Source organism: Morone saxatilis, unplaced genomic scaffold (assembly GCF_004916995.1).
Source record: "Morone saxatilis isolate NCDOM2014 unplaced genomic scaffold, NCSU_SB_2.0 Contig2, whole genome shotgun sequence".
Classification (NCBI taxonomy): Eukaryota; Metazoa; Chordata; class Actinopteri; family Moronidae; genus Morone; species Morone saxatilis.
In genome coordinates, this window is record NW_023339762.1 from 15,225,663 (window position 1) to 15,241,607 (window position 15,945).

At 39.2% G+C, this 15,945-nt stretch overlaps 3 protein-coding genes across 3 annotated transcripts in view; 2 read left to right on the plus strand and 1 right to left on the minus strand.

Moving 5' to 3' along the window:
• stoml1 (stomatin (EPB72)-like 1) overlaps nt 1–1,655 on the plus strand; it is a 3,560-nt gene extending 1,905 nt beyond the window's left edge. The window contains exons 4-7 of the mRNA XM_035665673.1: nt 489–692; nt 781–985; nt 1,095–1,292; nt 1,428–1,655. Of these exons, the coding sequence (XP_035521566.1) occupies nt 489–692; nt 781–985; nt 1,095–1,292; nt 1,428–1,624 (804 nt within the window). The 3' untranslated portion in view covers nt 1,625–1,655. The remainder of the gene's footprint in view (nt 1–488; nt 693–780; nt 986–1,094; nt 1,293–1,427) is intronic.
• A 410-nt stretch (nt 1,656–2,065) lies between these two features.
• On the plus strand, nt 2,066–5,661 carry LOC118330932 (cholesterol side-chain cleavage enzyme, mitochondrial). Its single transcript, XM_035665672.1, has 9 exons — nt 2,066–2,342; nt 2,579–2,734; nt 3,345–3,544; nt 3,669–3,872; nt 4,010–4,170; nt 4,265–4,431; nt 4,728–4,806; nt 4,912–5,103; nt 5,195–5,661. The coding sequence occupies exons 1-9, from the start codon at nt 2,095–2,097 to the stop codon at nt 5,315–5,317; spliced, it is 1,530 nt and encodes a 509-aa protein (XP_035521565.1). The 5' UTR covers nt 2,066–2,094; the 3' UTR covers nt 5,318–5,661.
• A 287-nt stretch (nt 5,662–5,948) lies between these two features.
• On the minus strand, nt 5,949–11,306 carry ccdc33 (coiled-coil domain containing 33). The gene is made up of 10 exons (XM_035664877.1): nt 11,253–11,306; nt 10,157–10,362; nt 9,989–10,052; nt 7,931–8,144; nt 7,185–7,273; nt 6,946–7,077; nt 6,710–6,803; nt 6,481–6,626; nt 6,197–6,286; nt 5,949–6,074 (listed from the first exon to the last, which is right to left on the minus strand). The coding sequence occupies exons 1-10, from the start codon at nt 11,304–11,306 to the stop codon at nt 5,949–5,951; spliced, it is 1,215 nt and encodes a 404-aa protein (XP_035520770.1).
• Between the last annotated feature and the right edge of the window lie 4,639 nt (nt 11,307–15,945).

The following is a 15,945-nucleotide window of genomic DNA, read 5'->3' on the forward strand; positions in this document are numbered from 1 at the left end:
GCCAAGCTGCACACAGAACAATGTAGCTCATTTTCTGATCAGATAGCATGGAGTGTTAGGTGTAATATTAGTGTGTGAGTTTAAGGCAGTTTTTCACTCAAGCATTTGGAAACTAAATTTAAAGACAGTGATGAAAACATGGTGGGTTAGGGAGGTCTTCCTAGATTGTAGAAGGAGGAGTAGTTGCTTAGCGGTCATGTCAACTTCAAGCAAGATCTCTGTTTGTTGTGTGTGTGATTTGTTTCGCCCTGCAGGTGGCGCTCTTGGTGCACTGTTGATCAGTGTGAAACTGGAGAAAGTAAACTGATACCAGGAAAACTTTGTGTATTGAATGTCATGTATTTAGTCTTGTGTCGTCCCTCTCATATTTACATTGCACAGCCCTTCAGTCTTTCTATACATGTCTCTATATTCCTTTAATAGTGACACATTTTAAATGACCAGTGTTAAGCCCACCACTCATAGAAAATTAAATGATGCCACTGTAGGTGAGTACTCGGGATGACGGTGTGTTGGCTGTAGGAGCAGACATCCAGTTCAGGATCTGGAACCCCGTCATGTCAGTACTATCAGTCCAGGACCTGAACGCCTCAACCAGGATGTCAGCACAGAATGCTTTGACCCACAGCCTGGCCAAAAAGACTGTCAGGGAGATCCAAACGGAGAGAGTTAAACTGGGAGAATATCTCGGGGTGAGTCTACACCGGAGCTACTCTCTGCTGGCTTTTCTGGCTTTTCACTGCATCACATCAAACTTACATGCTTTCTTGCTCTGTACAGATGGACATAAATGAGCTGACTCGGCACTGGGGGCTGGAGGTGGACAGGGTAGAACTGACCCTGGGCTCTTTACTAAAAGCACCAGATGAAGGGCCCTCTGGACCCCTCATCATGCCTCCCTCTGTGCCTGGACTGGAAGGTCTCACTGGCCCCATTCAGCAGTTGGCCATGCACTTTCTGGGCCACAGTTCACAGTATCAACAAAGTATGCTCCTGCCACACACACACACACACACACACACACACAATTGTTTTTGTGCAACATGTACCCGTTATCATGATGTTGTGTGATACATGTGTTTTTTACTCCTCAGAGGACAGCATAACTTTTACAGATGAGCACAGCACTGCCCCTCAGGCAGTTGGGGCCACAACAACTGTTGAGGAGCTGCTCGGTGGGGTCAAACTCCTGCTCTCTGAAACTTTGGTCCACCAGGTTGGGGCCTGCTTTCAGTTTGACATAAGCTCAGAAGATGGACAGCATCACAGTTACTACGTGGATTTGAGCCAAGGTGATGGTTCATATATGGCTTTAAGAACATTGATACAAATCCAAGTTGTACAAAATGTGTCTAATGATGCTCAAATGTTTGTAGTAATAGTACAGTTATATATGAAATATCTCCATTGCTCTGTGTGTTCTGTAGGTAGCGGTGCAGCTGGAGCAGGGTTGTTGTCAAGAGAGCCAGATGTGACACTGAGTATGAGTGACAACGACCTTCTGGCCATGTTCCAAGGCGAGCTACAACCATTTGCTGCTTACACCAGTGGCAGACTTAAAATCCAGGGAGACATTAAGACTGCAATGAAGCTGGAAGAACTCATAAAGCTGCTTAAGAAATAACAATCATATTACCATTTGTATAGGTATATATTAAGTCCTAAATTTTAACTGTAGACTGAAGGTTTTTATGTATGCACTGATTACATTTGTTTAAACTAAACTTCTGTTATGGCTTCGTCTTTTGTGGAAGAAACATTCCTTGAGGTCCAATTTTGTGGCTGATTCAGATGAGTTTTATTCACTGCGCAGTTGAGACAGAAGTTCACAACAAAGCTGTTTGTGACCAGAATTATATACAGGGTTACAGGAAACAATCATGCTAAACAAAAGGTGAGGGCCGTACTCTCCCTCACAATAGAGATACTGTTCTGTGGTGTATTCTGTCCGTAAAGTTAAACTGGAGAACCTTGATCAGCGCAGCAAGGGGGGGCTGACTATTTAGACCAGCCTCCTTGTTTTGCACCAGATGTCCCTGGGAGAGCCAGAGTAGCTGCTGAAGGTAGAGAAGAGTGAGCCTTTTTGTTTTCGGGATGGCCAGGTGGAGTGTGTGGCGCAGCCCTGTGATGCTGACAACAACAGGTGTGCGCTGCAGCAGCAGTATGCCGGTGGTCAGACATGTGTACTCAGAGAGCAGCAGCATTGTCAGGCCTTTCAATGAAATTCCTGGACTGTGGAAGAACGGGGTGGCTAACTTGTACAATTTTTGGAAACTGGATGGCTTCAGAAATCTTCACCGCATCATGTTGCAGAACTTCAACACTTTTGGGCCCATTTACAGGTACGGCAGTTTGCGTAAATCTTAAAGTGATTAAATAACTCTGCATGTCACTGCAGAGTTATTTAAGTAGACAAAACAAATTAGTTTGAATTGCGTCACTAGGTTGAAACTGTTTTCTGATCAAAATATAAACATTTTTATTCATGAAAAATATCTGATTGACAATCTACAAGGTCATGATTTCTAAAAACAAGTAGCTGACGTGGCTTTTTCAACCCTCTTTTCCTCTGACTTAGAGAAAAAATAGGTTATTATGAAAGTGTAAATATCATCAACCCTGAAGATGCTGCTATCCTGTTCAAAGCGGAGGGCCATTATCCTAAAAGGCTGAAAGTTGAAGCCTGGACGTCATACAGAGACTTCAGGAATCGCAAATATGGAGTTTTACTGAAGTATGTGGTATCATTATCTCTTTTTACATGTATAAATTCTGTTTTACCAGTATTTTGTTTTATTAAGACTGTGCCCAATAGTTGCTTTGCTAGTTTAAGTTAACACCTGTAGAAGAAAATGTAATACCTAATAGTTTTGGTTTTATTTTATTTTGAATATTGTCTTTGTGTACTATTATCTGTCTGCCCTTTATACTGCATTAATAAGTTCACCATAATCAGTTTTTTTATGAAGCAGGGACCAATGTGTAGGATTTAGTGGCATTGAGCAGTTCTGTTGCTGATTGCAACACCCTCACTTCATTCTCCCCTTCTGAGCACATATGAGAAAGTACAGTGACTGAAACGTGTGAAAAACAGTAACGGCCCTATCTTGAACCAGTGTTTGGTTTGTCCATTCTGGACTACTGTTGAATCATTGCAGTTCAACATAGTGGAATAAAATTAACAAAAGACTTAAGATAAAAATGACTAAGGTAATAAAGTCTTGTTTTCAGGTGATTATACAGTAATTAAACGTACCTATGAATATTATGTTAAATTTCTGCCAATAGAGCTTCCATTTTACACTTGAACTAAAAATTCTTCCTTATATCCATTCTTTCTACAGGAATGGAGAAGACTGGAGATCAAACCGTGTGATCCTCAACAAGGAGGTGATTTCCCCAAAGGTGCTGGAAAACTTTGTGCCTTTGCTGGATGAAGTGGGGGAGGATTTTGTGGCCAGAGTTCACAAAAAGATAACGCGAAGTGGCCAGAACAAATGGACCACTGACCTTTCTCAAGAACTCTTTAAATATGCATTAGAGTGTAAGATGGACTTTTATCTCTCTTGATATTCAAGTATAATTTCATGCACTGTGTAGACCAGTGTCTTTTTCTTTCTCACACTGTGCTTGGCTTTCTCTGTCTTTGTTTATTGTGTCCTACACAGCGGTGAGCTCAGTGCTGTATGGGGAACGCTTGGGTTTGATGTTGGACTACATTGACCCTGAAGCTCAACATTTCATTAACTGCATCACCGTCATGTTCAAGACTACCTCACCCATGCTTTACATACCTCCTGGGCTGTTGAGGCAGATTGGAGCAAAGGTGTGGCGGGACCATGTGGATGCTTGGGATGGGATCTTTAACCAAGGTAGGGTTGAGAGAAACACCAGGTTGAGCACTTTTAGTTTGATTAGCATCATGAGGGTATTTGAAAATCACAAATTTTATTTTGATCTTTGTACTACATATGTATCCTATTTCATTTGTATTCTTTTGGTGCATCAGCGGACCGCTGCATCCATAACATCTACAGGCAGTTACGGCAGGAGACTGGAACTCCAAAGAAATACCCAGGAGTCCTGGCTAGCCTGCTCATGCTTGACAAGCTGTCCATTGAAGACATCAAGGCTAGCATCACTGAGCTAATGGCTGGAGGAGTAGATACAGTAGGAAAACAATTACAAAAATATATATTTTTCAGAATATGGCTTCTTTTCTTAAGAAAGAAAGCTAAAAGTTTATGCTGTGTGTGTGTTTCAGACTTCTATAACGCTGCTGTGGACATTATATGAACTAGCTAGGCACCCCAACCTCCAGGAGGAGCTGAGGGCCGAAGTGGCCGCAGCTCGGGCTGAAAGCCAGGGTGACATGTTGGAGATGCTGAAGCGGATTCCTCTTGTTAAAGGAGCTTTGAAGGAAACACTGAGGTGAAAAAAAACAGTAATGCTCTTAGTGATGCTGTAGAGATGCCAGTATGTTGATTGTAAGTGCATCAGCTCCTAAATTGTTTTCTTTTTCTTTCGACCCTTTGTACAATACAAAGTGCACCTTGTGTGCTGCATCTCATTTGTTTTTATCAGAATTGCAAACTGTTTAGGAAATAGTTTGCTTAGTTTTATTTTTAGATTTATAGTAATACTTTTTCCACTTATATATAGCGATACTGAAAATGACCTTTGGTTCTGCCATCTACTACCACTAAGTTAGTCTTCTTCTGCTTTAGGTTACACCCGGTTGCAGTGAGCTTGCAAAGATACATAGCAGAAGATATAATTATTCAAAACTACCACATCCCAGCTGGGGTAAGTAAAACAAATATAGATGTTTAATGAAAACATATCTAAACATGAGCAGTCTGTTGAGCAAAGTTTTGACCAACTGTTCACCTTTTCTGTGTTTATTTTTAGACTCTGGTCCAGTTAGGGCTGTATGCAATGGGCAGAGACCCCCAGGTGTTTTTTCGTCCAGAGCACTATCAGCCTTCCCGCTGGCTGAGGACAGAGACGCACTACTTCAGGAGCCTGGGCTTTGGATTCGGCCCCCGTCAGTGTTTAGGACGCAGAATAGCTGAGGCTGAGATGCAAATCTTCCTTATCCATGTGAGAAATACAGAGAATAAAGAGTTTCACCATATGCTGTGGCTCATTTACGCAGCGTATTAACGGTGTGTGTTATCTTCTGTCTTTCCAGATGCTTGAGAACTTCAGAGTGGAGAAACAGCGCAATGTAGAAGTGCAGAGTACCTTTGAGCTCATTCTCTTACCAGAAAAGCCTATAATATTGACTTTGAAGCCTCTACATACTAGTCGGTAACACCAACTTCGAGAGAAAACTGTGGTGCATTGTAAGTCGAAGGCTGGTTTCTATAGCCGTTTATCACAGTTCTTGTAAAGAGCTTCACAAAGCACCGAAACATAAACCCAAAATGAACTCTTCCAACCATAGCCAGAGAGCAAGAAAAAAACATTAGGAAAGAAAAACCTAAAAATGTGCATGAACAAATTACCTCAGTAATTATATGTACTGTATATTACTTACTTAGTCATGATGGAAATGTGTAGGCTGTGTGTGTGTACAATATACTGAAAAACCTAGAATGTACAGAACCTTTATTCCAAAAGTATATTAAAATACTATCTATAAACCAGTGATGAATAAAAAAAATAAACTGATTCAAAATATGTCTTGTTATATGTAATTTTATTATTTATTTCAACATATAAATATATTTATGAAAGATTAAAAAAATGGGAACATTAAGTGTGTGTGTGTGTGTAGGTGTAGGTGTGTGTAGATCATTTTATGGGCTTCTGCTTCTTCCTTCTGTTTTGTTGATACAGTGATTCTGATACAGATCTCTGTAAGAAGCAGAAATCCTTCCATGTTACATACATTATACAATAATTGCACATAGCACATCTTATAAAGCGAAGGATAGCTGCTCTCAACTGACCGAAGGAACATTATGAAGGATTGTGGTGGATGTCCGGACAAAACCATGCCTGTGCTCCATCAGTTTGGTCAACATTTCTTGTTTCTGTCTCCCCCATAATTTAGAGTTGTCCTGCAGCTGAAATACATGCAAATGAAGAAAAAGCATTTATTCAACCATGAATGAAACACGGATCATTGACTCAATAAGTCCATGAAACATACAGTTCAAGAGTATTATCTCAAATGTTTTATTTTTACCTGAGTCTCCAGAGTCTGGACTCTTGCCTCAGCCTTCTCCAGTTTGTTCAGTAAACTCAATCTCTCCTTGAGTGGCAGTGCATCTTTTGTCTGGGGGGGACATGGCACATGAAAAACTGAGATTTTAGTAACTGGAAGACAAAATCTGTGTGGTACGATATATATAAAATGTATATATTTTACAATATATTCCTCAAGACATGGAAACTTGACTCTGAGCTGTAGTCAACCCTCAGACATTCAATCTGATAAGAGTTGTAAACCATTTCACACTGTTTGAATACTGGCTTGATTACCTTGAGTGCCTGTGCTGACTGGTGTATAATGACTGGGGCCGGCTGCTGGCGAATTCTGTCCAGCTCTTCTCTGAGACGAGTGTTTTCTGCTGCCAGGGCCGAGACTATCTCTTCCTTACTGTGGTCAGTCTCATCTGCACAGAATGAAGAGATGTTCTGGTGACTGCAAGTGTTTTCGTGAACCCATATCGTTCCCCACCTCACTGATTCCACTTACCTCTTTGTTTTTTCACCACCAGCTTTTTATCACCACTCTGTTTATTCTTTTCTCTGAGTTTGGTATCTAATGCTTTCTCCATCTTCTCAATGGTCTGAAAAATTGAGATTGCACAAGTATACAGGATATTATCCTATTATACATTTTGTGTTACTCATAGAAAGAAGCATTCCCTGCTGTGGAATCAGATAGTTATACCAGTAAGTGCAGGGCAGACTTTGTATCTGACTCTTCACCTTTTCCTGCTGTTTCACTGTGGCCTCCAAAGTTGCCATTTTTGCAAATCGACTCTGCTGGTACTTCTGATCCTCCTGCTGCTGTTTGTGAACCCTCTGAAGTTTTAGTAGCTCCTTCTCACTGTCATACTTCTTCACAACACACACGAAGGGAAGCCAGAATAGTAAGTTACACACCAACATGAATTTATTATTATGTAGAAGTTTCATTTGTGTAACATGTACATGTATATTCTAACCTTAATCAGATCATTCTGCAGCTGTTGGATCCTGTCCCTTTGCGAGGCAGCCTTACTGGTTTCACTGGCCAGCTTGAATTTCAGAGAGGCTTCACAGAAACAGGAGGACACATCGTACACAGCCGCATAAATCTGGGTAATGTTGGTGCATTTGTAGATTTTTTTAGGCATAGGAACGTGCTGTTAGCATTTGTAAAGTGTGGGACTTAAATGTCAATACATTTTCAAATTTAGAATCATCGACATGTCAGTTCTTAAGCTTGGACTTTTGAACAATAATGATCATAACTCCTATCAATGAAGCTTTTTGAAATCGAATGGATTTTCTGTTGGATGGGACCCAGTCAATTTGCTTTTATGTTAGCAGAGAGACCTTCAGGAACATCCTTTTTACTGTGGGTCACAAACTGTCCTTCAGGAGATAAGAGATGCACTACCCACAGAGCTTATCAGGGTCCATGGCCTAAATGAGCTGCCTTATCACAAAACAGCACAGTCTGCTTGGGAATAGACACTCGCAAGGATTAGCAAACACACATCACGGCTTCATCTGCCAATGAAATGCCCTTAAATGCAAAACAACATGAACTCAACAACTGCTAGCTGGATAGTAAACTTTCTGACATTTTTCAGACAGAATGTCATTTATTGCTTTTGCGTGGAGCTGGTTTGGACTCATTTTAAGACAGGATAGTAATGAATGTATATATATAGTTACACATACATAGTTCTCTGCTGTGGCTTACCTATACGATCAGCAATCTCAGCCTTGGTCATGACATCAATGTCTGTGTCATCCAGCAGATCTCGGCCAAGGTCCTGATGCAGAGACAGATCAATGCGGAGCTGGCTGTTTTCTGTCTCCAACGTCACTACCTGTGTCCTCAGCGCTATGATGTCTTCTGCCATCCTGCTCATGGCCGAACGGTAGTTTTCTACCTCCTGATGGAGAGATATGGACTGTCAGTCTGAGACCAGTGGCTTGAAGTGGGATATTTGTTATAGTTCTTTTAAAAAAAAAGAGTATTTCAAAACTTTGTATACCCTTTTAATGCTAATCTAGAGCTCATAGTGAAGTGAGTTCCACCTAGGTCAATGTAAGTCCAAAGATGACTAAAAACTATCCCCCCAACTGAACACATCAGGGTAATTTATAATCAAATAGCCAGGAGTCAGACAAATTGCCAATGATCAAAAGTTAATGTTTTTTTTGTTTTTTGTTTTTTTAAGAACCGAAAGGATGAAAATATTCCCATAAATCTGCAGGGACAAATTTGATGCCAAGTGGTTCTATATGATCACCACCACTAGATGTCTCTTCAGCCCCATCTTAGAGAGTTCTTGACCCCAGGATGTAGTCAGCGAGACATGTCTGTATACTAGGAGAATCAAAAACAAAAAAACATCCCAGCAGTAAACACATATTGCATGTAGAGTTTGTCATGAGGCTCAGTGTCTCAATGAATAATTGATTTTGCTTGGTTTTGGATAAGAACATAACATGAGAAATGGGACATAACTGGAAGGCGAAAGATATTACGCCGTAAGGTGTGATTTTCCTAAGGTTTGGGTACAATGAATTCATGACTCCGGCTCTTCAAATCCAAAGAGACAATAACACCCTGTCCTGTTAAAGTCCTTTGTCATGGGAGCTTTAACAAGGGATTTGGGATAAGTCCTAGTCATGCATTCACAGCAATGCCTTCCTGTGAAAGCCTGTTTGCTGAAATGTTGAAGCAAAACTCATGCCAAATTCATGAGAGTATTTCAGCAAGACGGAGTAAAAAAACAACATTGAATTTTATACAAATCTTCCTTCCAAAATCTTACATTTTCTCCTTTCTTTTCAAATTGTTGTTGCCCTTCTTTTAGCTTGAAAAGATACACATTTCCTCACTGACTTCCATCAGAGCTGCTGTCCAGAAATCATACTGTTATCAAGACATTTCTCTGTGTAGGGCATGAGCATGTTGTCTAGCAGCTTGTATGCACTCATTGTTCTCTTCTCTGTCACATTGAGTAGACAGAATTGAATGGAGACTAAGAGCCGGGTCCAGCTGCATGTATGAGAGGGGGCGACGATTACGGGATTCCAATCTCGGATGGTGTGGTTGTGACTCCCGTGGGACACAAGGGTGAAATTGAGCATCTAATTGAAAGGGCAGGGATGAGGTGACAATCATGACTGTAGATGAGATGGTGTCTCTGCTGGGGGGCCCACAGGCATGATGGGAAGGAGGGCTCTTCATGATGAGTCTGGAAAGTCCCATCATGTGTCAAAAATAAAAGGGGAGCCTGTCTCTGCCTGTGAATACTGGAGGTTCTCTCCCCTTTCTGTGATTTGAAGACATTAAAGTTGCCTTGCTGTTATACATATTGTCCCCTCAGGACAAAAGACAGCTGGACTGGATTATGAGGATTCAATATTTAATTAGGCTTTTCCAAATAGTATTATACTGTAAATGTATGCATTGTCACTATGAAATCATCCAATCAAAAATCAGATCTCTGCCTTTCTATCATACAATTTATCAAAATCTTCATGATTTAACATAAAATCTATATTGATACAAGTTTAGCCAATCCACAGATCTAAGCAGTGAATTTAAATAAGTAAATGACATTATGAAAAACACCTCACATCTAGGAGAAAAATGTTTTGCATAAATAACACCCTGGGACCCTGGCACAAGTTTCAACCTCATTAACTCACTGTGTCACTGTTCACTAACTAGATGTGACAGTGGGGATCGCTTCACTGATTGATTGATTCAAGAGTTTAGGTATTGATTCAATCTATTCACCTTAGTTTGGAGGACAGTGATCTCTGCCATGTGGGGATCATCCTCAAAGTCATGCAGAGGGGGTCTGAGACATGAACACAATTAATAAAAATAAAGTTATTAGTGAAATGAAACCATATAAACCTTTGTTTTAGTCTCACTATAATATAATATAGTTGTCTGTCTGACCGCTTATGTGGATGATGTACTTGATAGGTGTGGTTTATGTTGGGTTTGTTGGCCTTTGTAGTCTCTGGCCTCTCAGCTGGTCTCTCCTGTTCTTGTTGGGCTGCTCCGTGGAGCTCAGCGTCCGCTCCCTTGGAAAGGTAGCGGTACTTTGGTAGGATCTGTGACAGGGCATCATGGGATGGGAGATTGTTTCCATCCTTCTGAAGCTTTATAGGAAATTGAAAAGATATTGTTGTCATTGAAAAAGTCTATCTCCATACTCACTATTGTTTTATCAAATTGATACTTGACATAAATTCCATGAGAACTGCTTATAAACATTATTTTGAACAACTGACATGCTTCAGAAGTCTGCTACAGAAAATGATGCATTACTTCTGCTTGGGGTCCTCACCACAGCTGTAAAACATGGTTAATAACAATGATTTGAATATGCTCTATAGCTGTTATTGGTGTTGACAGCACTTTTTACACAGCTCTTTAAGCTTTGAGCTCACTTTGGCTTTTATTAGTACAAGCAAAATGGTCCTACACAAGAATGTGGGAGGTCTACGGTCAATGACATCTGCAATGGGAACCTTAAATCTACTGTATTTTTTACAGAAAATAAAAGCTTTCATCCAAAACACTGTAGCTATGACCTCTCAGTACTTACCGTCCTTGTGTGTGGCCTGTTCTACCTCTTCATCTCTTGAATATAAAGACTGTTACATCACAATGCATACCGTACCCACTCTTTAACAAGAGAGCTCTCAGTCAATAGTCCTTCAGGTATGAGCACTGCATATACAATGTACACTGTCATTGATTCTGGTTGCCAGGTAGCACAAATTCAAAGAAATTACATGAAATAGAGTCATTATCTATTATCTTCCTACAGTGTGAGATCTCCCTCTGACACAAAATACCTCCACACTGACAGAGCCTACCTTTATAGCTGCAGGGTTGCTAAATGATTTTGTCTTTTTCGAAGCCTTCATCCAACAAAAAATGTCAGAGTCCTTATCAGAAGAATGATCACGTAAATGATGGTTGATGTGAAAGTTGGAGCTCTGTCATTAAGTCAGAACAATCAACCTGTAACCACAACACAAACCTTAGCAACGTTCAGGGCCAATGAGGGATTCCTGTTAAACTGCTGTAGAATCATGTTTCATATTCAGCAGGGCTCAAAGCAAAACAGTGGCACACAACCTTTTTTCATCTAAATCCCTCTTTTGCAGTGGAAGTAACTCACAACATTTTCTCAATTACTGTACTTCAGTATAATTTTGAAGTACTAGTACTTTTACATTTTGCTTCACTATATTTACTTGAAAGCTTAAGTCACTTAGTACTTTGCATACTCTAAATGTAATGTATTAATTTACAATTCTTGTCTTTCATTTTAACAATAAAAGTCTCCAAAGTAGGAGTTCCTTTGTCCTCATTTTTATGGAAAGCATGTAAATATTTATTGCACAAAACTCGAAAGCAATGATTGGTAAAGTCATAAAGTAACAGTCTTCCAGGTTAGATCCAAATAGACAAAGTTTGAAGAGAAACTGCTTTATCAGTTATACAACACTACTACATTGTGGTATTGTTACTTGTACTTAAGTAAAATATCTGAGTAGTTCTGCCTCCATTTGGCTTTTGTATCGTAGCGTTCTGAATACAAAATAAAACCTTGTGTTTCTGCCTGGAAGCAGCATGTAACAATCAATGGAATCAAAGGGAAGTTCCTGCTCAGTAAATACCAGCCCCCACATGAATTCTGTCGTAGCCTGGATAAGCAGATTGATGGCAACTGACTAATGATTTCTAAGTGACACGCTGTGCAGCACCTGTGGCTCCCTCTGAGAATTTATTCCCAGCTTCACTCAGATAGTCTGATCTGTCATCACTTACACTGCGCAAAAAAAATATTCAATTTCAGCAAGGGGAGTTCAATTTAAATTGTAAATCTTAATTTGAATCTTTCAGAAAAAGTGTTAATTCATTGTCAAGAAGTTTCTATTACTATTTTAGCAGAATACATCATTTAAAAAGCTATTGAATTATCTGAAATATACATTGTTACAAAGATGTAAACAAGGCTGTTTTTATTTGCTAATGAAGTTCACAGTTTAGCCATTATGAATATCATATATGAGCTGAAAGCCTGAACAAAAAACAAGTTTAAGTTGCCTAAAGTGTGTATGCGCACATGCTTGTATACAAATGTGTGTGTAACCTTCAATAGCATCGATCAATAACTCTCAGGCTTGGGCAGCTCATTAGGATGCTGGGATAGACAATCATTGAAATCTGATTGAGACTAAATTATAAAAGAAGGGGGCAGGGAGGAAGAGTCATCAATGATCTAACAATCTCCATATGTAGTTGACCTGCATTTTGTGGAAACAATGTAAAAATATGTTCTGTATGAGATGTAAACAGTGAACTTATTAAATCTGACAGTAATGCAGAATATTAAACAAACTGTCCTACCCTTTTGCATTTGTTTTTAACAGGAAATAAATTGTGTTGGACACAAGAAAAATAAGAAAAATATACTGAACAATTTGTTTGAGAAATGTTGAAATGTGGACATATGAGAAATTGGATAGTGTCAATGTGTAGTATCCTAACCCACATTTTACAGGTAATTCAATTCAAATTAAATTCAATACTAACAATAATGTGCATCGCAGTTACAGCTTTTGAATATAAAAATCCTACTCTGCTCAGTTTTTAGATAAATATTTTCATAACAGACTGTTTTAATTCATGATAAATAATTCACTGGCTGCTTGTGGCTATGTGCTCTGCTAGAAGACATAATCTTTTCTAATCCACTAAGGGAAAACCTTTATTATCATGTATGAGATTGCCCGACAAATTTACAAAATTCTCAGAACAAACAAATTCATATTCACATGTTGTACTTTGCAGTCGCCGCTCATGTTCAGAATGCTTTTGACCCTGTTACATATAATCTATGGAGACGGGGAGGGGAATGTGTGCTGTGTCCCCATGCAGGAGAGAGAAGGGTGGGGGGGTTTCTGTGGTCTGGGATTTCTGTAACATCATCAGAATTCAGCACACAGCCTGAAAAATGCAGCAAATGGGCTCTTCATTGGAGTGACAGCTCTGAGTCCACTGCCACACAGAGCTTCAATTAGCCTGCCAGAGCAAGGCGGCTCCCACGGGTTTCCACATATTCCACCTTTCCTGTCCACCACCTTTTATTTTTTCCCTTCAATCCTTCATCTGACCCAGACTTCACTTTTTTTTTTTTCACTTTTCCCACATTTGACCGCCCGTCCTTCTTTCCCATAAAAGCTCAACCCTCCCATGCCGCCATGCACATGTGACAAGCCAAGCGGAAATACTTGTAGTGTGCTAATGGACACAGGTACAAAGGGTGTTGGAAAACTGAAGGCCATTGAAGCAGAAAGGATATAAAAAAAATTGAAAAGAGGATGTAGAGGTTTACACAGCTGGTCTCTCTTCACTACAGGAATCCCTGTTCCTCTTTTTTGTCTGTGCTGCTGTAATGAAGATCTCAATCAAGAAATAATGGGATTAGAAGAGAGAAGCAATAATTACATCGTTCTACTGATGTTAACGAGAAGGAATTTTTCACTTTGTAGTACTACAAGTATACAGTTTTGATTGCTCATAATTATACACTCTGTGTTCAACTACTGGATGGAGATGGAGATGGAGATGTGAATACAGACAGATACAGATGGTTTAAACAGGATATGCTGGGACAATCCAGTAGAAACACTGGATATGTTACATAAAATAATAACTAAAAATTAGACATATTTCATAGTTGTTATAGATTAATATTAAGCTACACAATAATAAAAAGGTCATGTTTATATATAGTTTTGCATATGAACAGAATTGATCGGTGTAATGGAAAATTGGTTAGTCTGACCCTTGCATGATACCCTTGTTTTCTCAGCCTTTGCACTTTCGAAGTTGCCTGTATGTGTTCACGTGCTGCAAATGTCTAGTTTCAGAACTGGTTTTGACCAGCTCAACGCAACCTTGTTCTTTTTCTTAAGAGGAAGTGTTAACCACAGGCAGTTTATGCAGTCTTATAAAAAAAAGCTCTATTCCATCCTGTCATTTGTCTCACTCCTGACCTTCTTTGCAAAGAATAAACTAAACGACAAGACAATTTGCTTCTGAAGTCGTTATTTCGGACCTCACCAATTCAAATTTTCACAACATCAGAATTTTAATCCTTAGATGATAGTGACTGTTTGTCAAACAAACCTGATCTGCATTTCTTTTTTATGCATTTTACACAATTTACACACCGAACAATAAAAGTCTCTATTAATTTTAGCTGTGAATTAGATCTGGGAAAATTCCCATTCAAATTGTTATTCAGTCAAATTGGTAATAATTGATCTGCATTCAGGTTCTACATGCAATAATATAAAATTATGCAAAATTGAATTTAAACTAATTCTTGTTTTAACCAGCTGTGACTAAAATGTGTCTTGTGGCATCAAAAATGTAATTACAGAGCTCCCCTGAGAAAATTACATTTTGCTCCGCATGTAATCATATCTGTGCTCTGTCAGCAAAATAAAATCACATCTGCAGTGAGCCATTCTGTGGGTATAAAGCTTTTTAAAATAAAGGCAATAGAGAGAGAGAGCAACACAGAGTGAGAGGAGGGATGGAAAGAGAGAGAGAGAGAGAGAGATGTGTCAAGGGCAACATGCAGCTTTGACTCAAGGACGTGTGAGGCTGACAGCCAATGCCACTCCTTATGAGGTCCAATGTGAGGGCAAAGCCAAGGATTATCAGTAAATCAACGTCTGTCTATTACGGTTATGCTGTCGTGAAACCACAGTGCTCCATAAACAAACAGGGCGCGCACGTAAAAGCAGGGTTGGCCCTGAGCATAATGAATAGTGTGGGTGAATGAGTGCATCCAAACACACAGCTCAGTAACAGCAGTTGTGGGGTGGATATAAACCTAAAATATGACCTCCAGATTTTAACAAACCACACACACATTCAACTCTCAAATTGTTGACAGTACTATTGAATATTTCTGAATTGTTTGAACTTCCTGACAAGATCATTTTTTTAACACTAACTAATAATATTTACTCTATTTATAACTGCAGTATATCATAATCATGGATCCCTAAAATAACTTCATCCTTTATTGTAAGACAATCAAAGGTCTTCAGGAGTATTTAAGATCCTGACATTGTGATCAGTCAGTGGTGGCGTTGCTTACATACTTAAAAATACTCTATTACAAGTAAAAGTTCTGCATTTAAAATACTAATAAGTAAGTAAAAATACAGAAGTTACACTGTTAAACTGTTAATACTGATGCTGATGTGTAAGCAATAATTGACTGTTGTAGCTGGTTGAGGTGAAGCTAGCTTGGACTGTTTCATACACTGTTGGATAGTTCAGTCTTGTGGTTCCCAAGCTAGGAGTCGGGACCCTCCAAAGGGTCACAAGATAAATCTTGAGGGCTTGTGAGATGATTAATGGGACAAAGAAAGAGAGAATTCTTATACATACATTTAGATTAATTTTTCAGGCTTTTCTCTACTCATTGCTTTTTGTTAAATGATTATTATAATTGGGGTTTAAATGATAATAATTGAGTTTCAAATACATATTTAAATTGTTTAAATATTTAAATTAAACCATGTGAGAAGTTCTTGGAGGGACTGCAAACAACTAATAGACATGTGAAACGTGACAAGAGACCCCAATTACACACTGGTTTTTGTAAGGGGTCACAAGTCAAAAAGTTTGGAAAGTAACTA